This window comes from Sphaerodactylus townsendi, linkage group LG06 (genome assembly GCF_021028975.2).
Source record: "Sphaerodactylus townsendi isolate TG3544 linkage group LG06, MPM_Stown_v2.3, whole genome shotgun sequence".
Taxonomy (NCBI): Eukaryota; Metazoa; Chordata; class Lepidosauria; order Squamata; family Sphaerodactylidae; genus Sphaerodactylus; species Sphaerodactylus townsendi.
Window position 1 is genome coordinate 60,737,560 of NC_059430.1, and position 14,340 is coordinate 60,751,899.

Consider the following 14,340-nt stretch of genomic DNA (forward strand, 5'->3'; position numbering starts at 1 on the left):
GCAGGTTCCCTACCCCTGACCTAGCACATAGCTAGGGGGTAAAGAATAGCCGGGGAAAGCAATGGCAAACTACCCCACAAAAAAGGCTTGCCTATGAAATCACTGCTTGCAGTGGTACCCCAGGGTCAAACACAACTGAAGGGGAAACTTTACCTTTTCCCTGGCTGCACCACAACTAATCCACTGCCCATCCAAAGCTTTTCAAAAGTAGAGGTATACATAAAATCTTCATAGCGCAAGTACATAGGTGGGCGGGAAGGACATTATCCCTATATTATCCTTATATGGACAGTGTCCGGGGGCGGCTGGAACGCCCCTCCCCAGACTTAATGGGCCGCACGCAATGCCCCTACCTGGACTCGAAGGGCCGTCCAGGCTGAGCCAATGGCCAGGGAATGCTCTCCCTGTTGCCGGAAGAGAAGCGGCCAGACAGGGCGGGGGGCAATGGTCTGAATGCATTGTGGCAAGCTGGCTGCGGGCCGAGAATGAGGCCCAGGGGCGGGATAGGGAGCGCCCCAGAAGGCACCAGGGGGGATTTAAGGCAGGGACGGACAGACGTGCGAGGCTTCGTGCGGAAGGCCGAGGTTGGGGTCCGTGGAGTCTGGAGAGGGTAGAGCGGAGGCAAGAGAAAGGGAGAGCAGCAGAGGGAAGAATAGCGGAGAAAGGAGTGAGAGCGGAGAGTGAAGAGAGGAGGGGGAAGGAGGGAAGAGGAGAAGGTGGGAGAACAGAAGAGACTAAAGATGAATGGAGGAAGGTCGTGAAGAGAGAGGGAGAGCTGAGAGAGGGAGAGAAGACCAGAGGAGTGAAGCCTGGGAAGGGGAAGAGTGTAACAGGCGGTTTGACGGGGAAGCCTGCTACTCCGGCCAGGGAAGCCTAGGGCAAGGGAGTGGTGAGGCACCTTTACCAGCAACCTATGGCTCAAGTCGCTGACACTGGCGCGGGCACCTAAGACGAGGAACCCAACATCCCGGAAAGGGACAGTGGGACGGATTGCCAGCCTCAGCCTCAGGGGGGGAACGTCACAGACATATAGGACATTATCCCTATATGGATCTAAAATGGTCTAGGCACACACAGTACCTTGATTCTTGAGCCACCATAGTTAGGGTGAAATATGACATATAAATGTTTTAATAAATAAATAAATGTCTTCCTTGTTCGTAAGGGGGATTCTCACCCCTAATTATTTAGAGGTGATCAGGCAAGATCCAAAATAAGGTGCACACAAGTAAAGGTCTCCAATGGGGTGGAGAGGTATGAAGGCCCAACTATTCCACAGCAGACTAGGGCCAATTTTAATATTGCAGTGTTCACAAATTAAATCTGGAATTCCCACCCATTGTCATATGTAACAGTTAGGCATGAGTTGCACATTCTTCTGGTTTTTTCCAACAAGCCAAATAGCACTCCGAGAACTTTTTCAGGTTAGGAAAACAGTGCAGAGGAGAAGACTTATGTCCTTTCTCCATGTAGGTTGTGATTGCCATCCAATTCAGGCACTGTGAATATCAGAATTTAGAATGTGCGACTCACATTTGACTGTTACACAAGACCTTAGTCCCAACTTGTGTACTCCATAATGTGTATGTAGAGAAATGGCTCCTTCCCCCTCCCTTTCCTTTTTCTTTCCTCCTCCCATCCTCCCATCAGGTATCATAGATTTGGAAGACTTAGAAAGGAAGTTCTACCTGACCTAAGGGGAAAAGTTCTACCTGACCTAAGGGGAAAAGATATCTTGACTCAGCCTGACCAGGTCAAAGGAGAGTGGGGTCTGGGGTCTGGTAAATTGCTGGGAGTGAAGGGACGAGGTCTCTTCTCTCTTTCCTTCTGCTGGGGAGCAGACCTCTTGCCTGGGCTGTGAAAGCAGCAGCCATTTTTGGACCATGTGCTCAGTCAGGTAATGTGAACTTTTTGAGAACTGCAACCTTCTAAGTTTTACATGCCTACCTTACGTTCAACAACTCCTAGCTAGGGTATGTTAAGAGATGGGGCTGGGGATTTGTGTTTATATTGCCTTTGCTTTGGAAACCCTTGCTCAATCTGGTGCTCTGCTAAAAGATAATTGTGACTTTTATTTTTAATAAATACTTTTAAAACCTTAGATGTGGAGAACAGTTTTCTGTACCACGAATGCCCCATTGTCTTGGAGCTATCTAAGTAGGAGGAGAGAGAGGAAGGCTGAGCGGTTTTTCCTCCAGGATCTCCAATCTACCCTGTGGAACCCAGGAGAGGGGAACCAAGGGGAAACTGAGGCAGAGGCCTCACGGTTAGAAAGGAAGCCGGGGAATCCTGATCTTTCCCAGCAGGCAGTCCTCAAATGATCAGGGGGTGCCAGTGGTTTACCCAGAGAGAAAGTTAGCCCTCCCCAGGAAAAGTTGGCAACCCCTGGGAGAGTGCAGAGAGTGGAATAGGGTTTGCCAAGAAAAGCAAGCCCGTTTTGCCACAGTGTAAATTAGGTAATTTTTTTCCACTTGCCCAACCTCACCCCAGACCAGTTAACAGAAGCAATTTTCTTTGAAGCAGGCTTCACAAAATGAATCTCTGGTGGAACCCTGTCTCTATAACAAGGTCCACTGTTTACTCGCATCTTTTAAAAATTGTGTTCTTGGAAGCAGTCAACGCAAGTCAGTTAAGAATCTAATTTTTACACAATAAGGAACTAAACATGATTTTACTTATAAGCACAGATTGTAATAAGTGTACGGATGTACATATAGATGCAAGTAGCAGAATACCTAGGTCACCTCTCTGAAACCTTTAAGTCTACTCAGTAAGTAGAATGCTGTTACTAATGATCAAGACCAGAGCCCTTCGGGGGTAGGGCGGTATATAAAACTCAGAAATAAATAAATAAATAAATAAAAGTAATGTGAATTATTATTCATAAGCCAAAAGCAGGCCAGTTGTTAAGATGAAGAGCCAAATAACAGAAGACAAATTCATACATATTGGAGCTTTATCGCTTCCTACAGCATGACATAGTAAACGGTAGTGGACTTTAATCTGCAGAATCAGGTTTGATTCTCCATTCCTCCACATGAGCAAGAACTCTGTAATCTGGTGAACTGGATTTGTTTCCCCACTTCTACGCATGAAGCCTACACTTGGGCAAGTCACAATTCTCTCAGAGCTCTTTCAGCCCCACCTACCTCACATGGTGCCTGTTGTGAGCAGAGGAAGGGAAAAGAGTTTGTAAGCCACTTTGAGATGCCTTGCAGGAGAAGTATGAATCCAAACTCTTCTTCTGCTTCACTTCATTTACTTTAAAAGAGGGCTGTTTCCCATGTTATGGTTTAAAAACATTTTAAAGTACAACATGAAGAGGGTTTTATTTGTTTGTTTGTTTGTTTGTTTATATATTTGGTTTATAAACCACCCTCTCCCGAAGGGCTCACAGCGGTGTACAACATAAAACTTTAAAACATTAACATTATTTCAATTGAAAACCATGTAAAACACTAGTAATAGATTTTAATGAAACTTTAACTATAAAACTGTAAAAGATGATGATAAAACCTCCCCACCTCCATCCCCCAACCAAGCCCACTGGAGGCCAGGATCAAATGGGGTCTCAATCAACCCGGCTGGCCAAGTGCCTGGCGGAACAGGTTCGTTTTATAGGCCCTGTGGAAGGCTTGTAAATCCTGCAGGGCCCTGGTCTCCTTCAGGAGCCTGTTCCACCAGAGCGAGGCCAGGGCTGTAAAAGCCCTGGCCATAGTAGAGGCCAGCTGGATGTCTTTTAGGCCAGGGACCGCCAATAGGTTCTCCTCTGATGATTGGAGGGGCCTAGCGGGGCAACATGGGGAGACACAATCCCTTAGGTATGTAGGTCCAAGGCCGCTAATGACCTTAAAGGTTAAAACCAGTACTTTAAACATGACCCAGAACTTGATAGGCAGCCAATGGAGATGGTACAGGACCAGTGTTATCTGGTCCCAGCTTGATGTCCTGGTAAGGAGTCTGGCTGCTGCATTTTGGATGAGTTAAAGTTTCCGGATCACCCTTAAAGGCAGGCCAGCATAAAGTGAGTTACAATAAGGTGACCGTTGTATGGATTACCGTGATTCATCCGCTCCGTGACACATCCGCTCCAAAAAAGAAGCAGGTACTGCCAAGTCATCCTAGATTCTTGCCATATATTCTTGGTATACAGATATATGCATTCCCTTCCCATGTAGACAATGAATTGATTTGTGGGTGCATTTCTGAGCACCTTTCTATTGTGATTGTTTAATAAGTTCAGAATCAGTTTCTCACAATATATTTCAGTTATGAATCTACATTTGATCTGTAAGTAATCATGAACATCCTCAGTTTTAGATGCAAAAATATTAGATTTCTGCCACTGGGTATAAATTATGTTTTCCTTGTGCATTTCTGAATATTGAAACACTTTTACGACACACTAAAACAAGACAGATTTATATAACTAGAGGCAGCTTTACAAAATTTATGTTTATGGGAAGTGAGGCTATCTTTCTCCCCAATGTGTCAGTTGCTACAATCAGCAAAGCCAAACTTTTTTTGGTTTATACAACATTAGGTTGGGCTTTAAGATGCTAGTCTTTAAGATGTTGCTGGTAGGAGGTTGATAATTGTATAGTTCCAAGTAAACAAACAAAGCCCCTTCATGTTTGAAAGAAGACCTCTGGCTAGCCTTCCCCATTATATGCTGTTTTTATAAGACCTGGCGGGGGGGGGGGGTTGAGGAGGGGAGGACATTGAAATGTAATCCTGTACTTGAAGCAGTAAAATCTAGGAAATGCTTCACCCACATGATTCTGCACCAACTAATGCTCTACAAATATGACCCAACTGTACATTGACTGAATGCATGGGGAGACCAAGTGGGTATGAGCATGCAAACCAATCACTGAGTTGTCTGCATGATGTCAAGATATGGAAGGACTGCATACTCCTTCCACATGATTAGCGATGTTTGCAAAGCAGCTGATCACAGAATGAAACTGGACACATGGACACTTCCTCCAAGCATTTGCACTATTCAGATCATTCTGCAATTATGCAGAACAAGGGAGTAGGGTCTCTCACCTTACACTGTCCATCAATACATGGACAAGTCAACTGTAGAAGGTTTGGGTCTGAACCTTTCCAAATAGATAGAAATTTTGATGTGGGGAAATTTTCAAACAACCAATCCTGTATGCTCTTTCTGAGTGGATAAAGCTGTAAGAGACTGCAGTGCTAATGAAGTGTACGGTTTGATTGAGTCTAAGCCCTGAGCTAAATTGCAGCAAAATTATTTGTTAAATTGTTTTTGATTAACCAAAACAGTACATGACCAAGTTGATGAGTAGGCATAATATGCAGTTTTCTAGAGGCTAACTACTGCACTGCTCTCACTGTTCCCAGGATAAGAATGGCCCCTATATTTCCCACCATATTTCCTTAAAACTAAAACAAAACCATTTGCTGTTTAGTGTGAAGCATAACCTCCCCAAGATGTTATCTCCAATTGAATCCCTGAAGTATGCGTAATTCTCATTTAAGCGGATTCAATAAACGTGACTTCCTTCCCCTGCCTCTCCATTTCCTACAGATTCAATTATCTTAAGGGCTTTTCTTCACAATATGTCCTTAACAGCAATATGTTTCTTCATAAAACCAGTTATAGACTTCTATTTAATATTAAGGTTTTTTTTCCCTCCTGCCAGACTGTTCACTAAGATGAGGAAGGAACAAAGCAAGAGTGGTGCAGTGGAAGTCTGATCTGGCGTGTGCATTCACTTGAAACCTAATAAAATACTATTTATTTTCAAAGCTCAGTGACCGATGCTCTTGTGTTTTTCAAAACAGTAATGAAGTTGCAAAGGTGCTGCCTTTTATTGCTCTGCAAATGTTGTTCATTTTACTATTTGTTTTAAATGCTCTTTTACTGCTCCAGGCGGACTTGCATCTATAAAGTAGTGCAATGGCAGTGATGGAACACAGAACCTCGCAAGCGTGTGAGTTTAGGGGCACAGAATAAGCTACTGAAGATTACTTTTGGTCAATTCCTAACTTGCCCTTGTGTAAAAAGCCCAGAACTGTCACAAGCATGTTTTGCATAAAATAATTTCAAACTATTACAATAGGAAAGCAACCATGTTGTTAATACAGCCACTTAACACATCATCAGTTTTGGAATCTTACAGGGCTACATCGGTTATGAGGGAAGCACAAAAAACATGGTTGGGAAAGGCTGTAGCTCAGTGGTACAGCATTTGCTTTGTATGCAAAAGATGCCAGGTCCAATCCACAGAATCACCATTTAAAGGGAGCAGATCGTACGTGATGTGAAAGGATCAACCTGATTCCCTGAAGAGTACACAGTATTGAGCCTGATAGAACAATTGTCTGACAGGACAAGATAACTTCATCGGTTCCATGTTATATACCATGGACATTAGTGAATATATAGTATGGATTGGGTCATCTATCATGGATTTTCACCCATCAGTTCAGTGAATCAGAACATTCCAGCTTCAACAAACATCCCATTTGTAGTTAAAGACGCTTTGTATTTCTATTGGAATCTGTGATAATGTTTGCCACCAAATGTCATGGGAACTTTATCATGCTGTATATATTTATCATATGACAGTGATAGATCTGTGCCAAAATACAAGGTGTGAAATACAACAGGGTGCAAATTCGTAAATACTTTGGGTACAAAAATTGAATTCTACTATATCAATATTTCTATCTCTCAACATGGATGCTTAAATAGAGATTGGAGCTATGAACACAATTGGGGAGGACATGTTTGTAGAAATATCTGAAACACACACAAATTAGGCATTAAACCTCCGCAAATAACAGAATTGACATTCATAGTTTTAACAACTATGAGGCTGCTGCTAGGCAACCACAACAACATTGCTAACCTTTAAGGCCTAATTTTTGTCACTAAATGGTAGGGAAAAGGGACAGGCCTTTTTTGTTTTGGCCTTTCAGGGAGGACTCATCAAGGCCAGCCTGGCAGCAACCACTGGGTGGCTTGATACCACACAGCTTGTGTAACTCATCCAGGCCTAGCTGCTTGCTACTGTTTAACACCAGTCAGCGTTGAAAGTCAGTGCGGTATGTTGGTTAAAGTTTCAGACTAAGATGAAGACTAAGAGAAAAAGTGGTACTTATACCCAGATTTCTTTGCCCAAAGGAGTCTCAAGTTAGTTTACAGATTCCTTCCCTTTCCCTCCCCACAGCAGAAACCTTGTGAGGTAGGCAGGACTGGGAGTTCTGAAGACTTGCGACTAGCCCAAGGTTAACCCAGCAGGCTTCATGTGTAGGAGTAGGAAAACAAATAAAGTTAAACAGTCTGCTACTCATGTGGAGGAGTGGGGAATCAAATCCAGTTCTCCAGTTTAGAGTCCACCACTCTTAACCACTACATCATGTGGCAAGGAAGGCCCATGTTCACATTCCCATTCTGCCATGGAAGCTCAGTGGGTGACCTTTGACCAGCTTGTACACCAAGCCTAACTTACCTCACAGGGTTGTTGTGAGGATGAAAATGTAGAGAGGAGAATGATGTAAACTGTTCCTACTGTGGAAAAAGATGGGGTGGGGGTGGGGGTGGGGGTTTTGCAACCCAGGTGCTACTCACCTCAGTCATATGGGGAGCGCATTTCGCCACTTGCCATCTCCCTCCCCACCTTGCCCTCCTGCCAGCTTGCTTGCCCACGACCTCACACTCCTGTCAGTTCTCTGGCCCACTACCTCACACTCTGGCCCTCCACCTTGCTCTCCTGCCTCTGGCCTTGTTCTCCTGCTGGCTGGCTCACCTGCTGATTTGGTGAGGTAGGGGTGAAATTTTGGGGGGCCCTTGGGAGTGCAATTTCAGTACTTACCCCAGGCGCCATGTTTAGCAGTATGTCATTGGTGCCAGGGAGAGGCAAAGGTAGAAAGTTGAAGCCAGAGTGGCAGAGAAATATGGGTTGGATGGTGAGTGGGAAGGAGAGAAAGAATCAGCAAAAAAGAGACAATGGGCTTTGGGAAAGAGAAAAAGAAAATAATGGGTTAGGAGGAAATGAAGTGTTTCCTGTACATTTTTGTGGGTCTACTGCTTATGCCTCCTAGTTTCATTCTCTGAATCAGCCAAAAATGAGCAAGAAGTATGTCTTAACATAACCACAGCAAAATACTAACTGGGGTCAAGACTGCAGAGGTAGCCTTGAGCATAAAAAGTCCTCCTATATTTCTCAAAGGTTCTCCTGTACTAATAGCAATTACGAAAGTTCGGCTGTAACTTCACCCCTTGTTCACACAGGACCTTGTCTCACCTTAACAGGAAATAGGGACTAAGTTAGCTGAGCCTGAATATAATGGAAGTCTGTGACTGCAGTGTAGCATAGCCCTCAGTATAAATCTGTCAGAGACAGGCTCTTGGAGGAAGAGGAACTTCCATGCACTGCAAACCTGTGTGTGATGCTACCACAGATTTATGGCATTTGAGTAGTAATAAGCCTTTGAAACAGCAGTAGCCTTGCAAATGTTCAGGGCCAGAGAGATTACCATTACTAGACAAGGTGACACATTTACAAGTTTGTTCATGACCAACACCTCCTTATAGAAAGGAAAAAGGATAGTTTCATGCTATTTCTACAAAGCAAGACGGGAAAAAAAGAATAGAGCTTAGAACATATTTGGCACAACTACTTTACATGCTCTGGCCTGTAGCATTAAACTACAAGACTGATGCTATTTCCACTACTCGTACCATAAGCTGCAGCCATAAGTTTCACACCATATTAATTTCAATTGGACTGCTCATGATGAAAGATGCTATTCCAGCTGTGAGCACCCCCTTTGTTTGTCACTCCTGCAGGGCAAGGCACCTTGGTCTCATAGGAACTTGGCTACCTTCAAGATCAAAGAAGCTCTTTACTTCTAGTCAGGCAGTTAACATCACTGCTGCTATATCAATCCCATACTCTACACATCACACCCTTTTCATTCCCTCCCTGCTTGTACACCAACCAACCAACCAATCTGGCATTACTCCAGTCTCCTTTTTATCCCTCCCAGCAGGGCCCTTTCCCCAAGAGTTCCCTGTTCCAGCCTACCTGTGGTCAGTGGGCTGTCTGTCAAGCCCTGTTGGCCTGGGATCTGCTTGATTGCATCCTGGTCAGGGCTTTGACCTACAGCTGATTGCAGCTTTGATTGGGGCTGTGTTGGCTCTGCCCTTCTTCATGGAATAGCTGAGAACTACTCCTGCTGCTCAGTCCCTCCTACCAATTCTCTGCAGTTTTTCCTGGCTTCTGACCTCCTGGAGGTCCCTGCTCTTACTGGTAAGTCTGAGGGCATGGCTGCTGTTTCTGAGGTGTCCTGCAGTCCATGGGTAGGCATCTGCGACAGTGGGGAGGGTGGAGCAGGCTGTCGAGAGTTTTTTCCAGTTTTTAGCCTGCAGGGGGGCACATTTTTAGGCTAGCAGCACCAAAATTTCAAGGATTTTTTTGGAGACTCTTCTGATGATACCACCCAAGTTTGGTGAGGTTTGGTTCAGGGGGTCCAAAGTTATGGACTCCCAAAGGGGGTGCCCCATCCCCCATTGTTTCCAATGGGAGCTAATAGGAGATAGGGCTACACTTTTGAGGGTCCATAACTTTGGACCCCCTAAACCAAACTTCACCAAACCTGGGTGGTATCATCAGGAGAGTCTCCTAAAGATACCCTGAAATTTTGGTGCTGCTAGCTTAACAATTGCACCCCTGATAGCAGGCACCCCCCCCCAAATTTCCCCAGATTCTCCTTTTCAATCCACCCCTTCGGCATGGATTTAAAGGGAGAATCTGAGGTCCCCAGTTTAAACATTGAAAGTGATGCTGTTTCAGGGTGGCGGATAATCCACCCCAAAACAGCATCACTTTCAATGTTGTTTTAAGTGGGGACCCCAGATTCTCCCTTTAAGGTGGATTTAAAAGGAGAATCAGGGCTTCCTAGTTTAAACACCATTGAAAGTGATGCTGTTTGGGGGTGGATTCCAACATCACAGCCGCCACCCATGGAGGGCCCCCGCAAAACTCAAATTTTGCACCGGGCTTCATTTTCCCTCTCTCCTCCTTAGGCTCCATCCCCCAAATTTCCAGATTATTCCCAACCCAAAGCTGGAAACTCTAAATGGTATACATACCCTGTTTCCCTGAATATAAGACATCCCCGGAAAATAAGACGTAGCAGAGGTTTTGCTGAAGTGCGAAATATAAGGCATCCCCCAAAAGTAAAACGTAGCAAAGTTTTTGTTTGGAAGCATGCCTGACGAACAGAATACAGAAATATAAGACATCCCCTGAAAATAAGACATAGTGCATCTTTAGGAGCAAAAATAAATATAAGACACTGTCTTATATTCGGGGAAACACGGTAATAAGAAAAGCACAGAGCTGAGCATGTTTTTTGGTCTGGTAAGGGTAGTAGTAAGGTAGTATTAGTAAATCAACATTTGTGTCATCAGGCGCAATTCAAATTCTTGCAGTTTTCAGCAACTTGAATCTATGGACGGATATTCACTGGTGCTCTGCCTTGCAGGAAGAGTAGGTTTCATCCAGGGGCAGAGATTTCTGTATTGATGCAATCCCACTTATGGTGCTGAAGATCTTGGAAGCCCTATGGTTAATAAGAGAAGGGTAACCTTAATGTTTTCCCCTTGCTTCAGGGTTTTTCACTCCTTCACATTCCTGTTTGATGCAAGATTAAAGATTTCTGGCTTTTTAAAAGCTCTTTAAATGAAATATAAATATTCCTTATTTCAATATTTTTTCAGGCTGCCATGATTTTTTTAAGGGAAATGTCAGCCATCGATCCCTACAAGGAGTTGGGGGAACCCCCCACTCCTTGCAGGGATTGATGGATGGTATTTCCCTAAAAATCCCAAAATAATGTTAGCAGCCCACACAATATCAATATCAAAATATTGATATTACATTTAAATAACTAAAAAAATGCCATCTAATTTGTGTTAAATGGGGGAGCAACCTAGAAGTGGGGGCAGATAAGCCACACAAGAGTCAGTGGGGCATCTCCTCTTGTGTAAACAAGGAAACGTGAGGAGATCCCACTGCAAAGTTACTGCTGGTGAGTAGTGTTCCAGGCAGTGCTCCATCCATAATGGACCTATGAGTGAAACTAATTCTCAGCAAAATAATAAACTGCTCAGTGTCACTATTTATTAATTTAAAGCAATTTTTTCCAAATCATCCTAATAGAAGGCTTCCTACGTTCTACCACTAACTGCTTAACTGAGTGACTCAAGCCATAAATCACAATTAGGCCTGTTCTCTTACTACTAGGAAGCCAAGTTCAATATTTTTCCTGTGAGGCATGCCTGTACTATAAAAAGAATGTGATATTTTAGTGTCCCTGCACTCTCAGTGTTGGCACTAAATCTTTTCCTAGGCCTCCTGGCATATTTCTAGAGTACAGTATGAATCACAGTCATGTGGCCTACCTTGCTGCCAAATGCGCTTTCGCAGCTACCAGTGCAAGTTCCTCTCACGTCTCTGCCAACAATGTAATGTTCCCCAGCCAAGACCATCAAGTGTATGTGTCAGTGGAAGAAGGAAAAAAAAAGGGTTCCCTCCATCGCCCTTAATCCTCAACTAGGAAATAAGCAGACAGTTGGTTATAAAACTGTAATTGCAGGGCTAAGTAGGTGGTGCATGAAAGCACTGGTTTCAGAAAAGGACAAGAAAAAGTGGGAGATAGAATATGGTGCATTACAGGAAAAGAAGAGAAAGAATGTGAATGGATACTGCAGTCACATCTGTTAAAGTGGCTCTCTTTCTTCTTTCCATACCCTAATAGATAAAAATATGATTTGCAGAATTTGGCGACGGGTGAGATCTGTATGTCAGTGATTCATTACTTTATCAGCAGATGAGGAATACAATACTGTCTTGCCCTTCTGATCTAGCTAACAATGTAACATCCAAATTAACCTTTAAACATCCAAGGAGAAGGTAGATGGAGACATACAGAAACAGAATTCACTAAATTGTGTCCAGGGTGAAAATTAAAAAAATGCTGAATTTTAAGGGGCAGTGCCTCAGAAATGGAAAAGAATTAAGGAATGGGGGAAAAGAATTAAGGATTGGAAAGGTGCAAGATACATTATGAATATTGTGGGAGCTGCCAGCGTGGTACAATGTTGAACTGTGAACTGGGAGACCTGAGTTCAGATCTCTGCTCTGCACGAGGCTCCATGGATAATCTTGGGCCAGTTACTCTTATGTAATCTTATCTCACATTGTTGCTGTGAGGATAAAATGGAAGAGGAGAGAAACGTGTATGCTTTCTTGAAAGAAAGGTGGGATTACATATAATAAAGAGAGAACCATTTTCATCTTGCAAGGTGGTATCTTCCACTTCTCAGCATTATTTTGGTTCACCATCACAGGTGGATTCTGCACAGCACAAATATAACAGGGGTAGGGCACAATACAAACCATCTGGAGGGGGGACTTCACACAGGTCCAGTCCCAAAACAAGTTTGCCCTGTTGTATTACCAACCTGGGATTTTTGAAAATCACTAAACCAGCAATTCTTTTGTAATTTTGTAATCCTAGGTGGAGGGCGGTCTATAAACCTGACAGACAGACAGACAGACAGACAGACAGACAGACAGACAGACAGACAGACAGACAGACTGAATGAATGAATGAATGAATGAATGAATGAATGAATGAATGAATGAATGAATGAATGAATGAATGAATGAATGAATGAATCAATCACAGGTTGGAGCACTCCTGCAAGATCAGTCAGGCAGGAGACACTTTATTTCCCTCTCTTCCACCTGTTCATTGTAAGTTCTGCACCTTTCACCATCAGGGAGAATCCACCTGCATGCCATTCTGTGCAGGTCATTCAGCAGGTTGTAGGCAGATTTTCTGAGCACCCCACAGGGTACAAAGTCCCCAAGCACTTTGTCTCCCTGTGGCAAGGATTATGACTGATATACATGTTCATTATTACCCTGTTGCAGGGAGGTCACTTTAATTTTTTTAAAGTGTGCATGTTGTACCTGCACAGCTAGGCAGGTGCAGCCAACCATAATGTGGGATGATCAGTATGGCTGCATAATGTGGGATGATCTGTATGCCTGCACAGCTACGCATGTGTTGAACTGCATTTAAAAAAATAAAGAGAAGCAACCCAGATTGTTTCCCTGGGCTCAAATTGCTGCCTCATCAGCATGCATGTGAACAAGAGAAAGGAAAACAGGTTCCTTTATAACAACTGCAACCCATTATACATTTGCTGTGCAGAATCCACCACAGTTAACCTTCCCTGGAAATAACAGGAATCTCAACTTATAGAGAAAGAATTATGGAGACTGCATTAGTTAGGAAAGTATTGTATGTGTGTATAAAGTCAGTTCAGAGATTATACAGCTGCTAACAGAATAGGAAGAAAGATGGAGACAACTGTAAATTTATTTTTTATCCACCATATCCACACTTGGTGAACAATAAATCAAACTGAAAAGGAATGAAAATCAATGCACAACTCACTCAAAGTGAAGGAAAGGGAAGTTGCTGTAAGTGATTATCCAGCTCATTCTGCCAGCTGAGAAAAAGATTTGACTACCTCCTGCAAACTACTTTCCTTGGTCCTTTTGAAAAGCTGGGAATATTGAAATTCAATATTCTTACTAACCCCTTCCGGTCATCAACACATTCCAGGAAGAGAGAAAAGAAATGGTCATGTTTCCTCTCTGCAGAACCCCTAATACAATCTCACATGCCATGGAGATGAATGAAGTATAAATATGCAGACAAATTTGAAGTTTCTGACAAAACTGGAAAGATAAAACTTATATCCATGCATTTGTATCGGTTTTACAGACCACCATAAACTATTCGCACATTTTCAAGGAAACAGCCCACCATGAAGGGGACTACTGAAGTAAGAAAGCAGAAAGATTTCTGTCTTGAAATCCAGATAAATACTGCCTGAGACAGCCATTTACCTGCACCTGTTTACAAACAACCCCACAATTCTAAATTCATTTGCCCCAATTCAGGCAAATTCAGGCAATGCTGTCAGCACATGTAAAGAAAACTCCACATTCCTATTCATTAGCCCTACTGTGACTCTAAGATTAGCTGTTCTGTGGCTTTAAATAACATACATTGTTTTGCATACTATCTAACTGTAGTATGCCTCATGCATAGCTGCCCAACTGCTGATTCCTCATCTGAACCTCTGAAATGACCTGGACTTAGTCTAAGTGTTCTTCCCCTTCAAATTTAATCAACATTGACTTGTGACATTCTGATCATACTTGTTAGTGCCTGCTGCTTCAGGTCCACTGTATATTTCAGTAGTAGTTTTGC

General features: G+C 43.3%; 1 protein-coding gene across 5 annotated transcripts in view; it reads right to left on the reverse strand.

The window, feature by feature from the left end:
• The window catches only part of HMGA2 (high mobility group AT-hook 2), a 193,401-nt gene that overhangs the window by 85,109 nt on the left and 93,952 nt on the right, over nt 1-14,340 (reverse strand). The window contains exon 4 of one of the 5 annotated variants that reach the window (XM_048502172.1): nt 10,388-10,608. The exons of the other annotated variants lie outside the window; for them this stretch is intronic. Within the exon in view, the coding sequence (XP_048358129.1) occupies nt 10,543-10,608 (66 nt within the window). The 3' untranslated portion in view covers nt 10,388-10,542. Of the gene's footprint in view, nt 1-10,387; nt 10,609-14,340 lie in introns of those variants that run through there. 5 annotated transcript variants of the gene reach the window in all.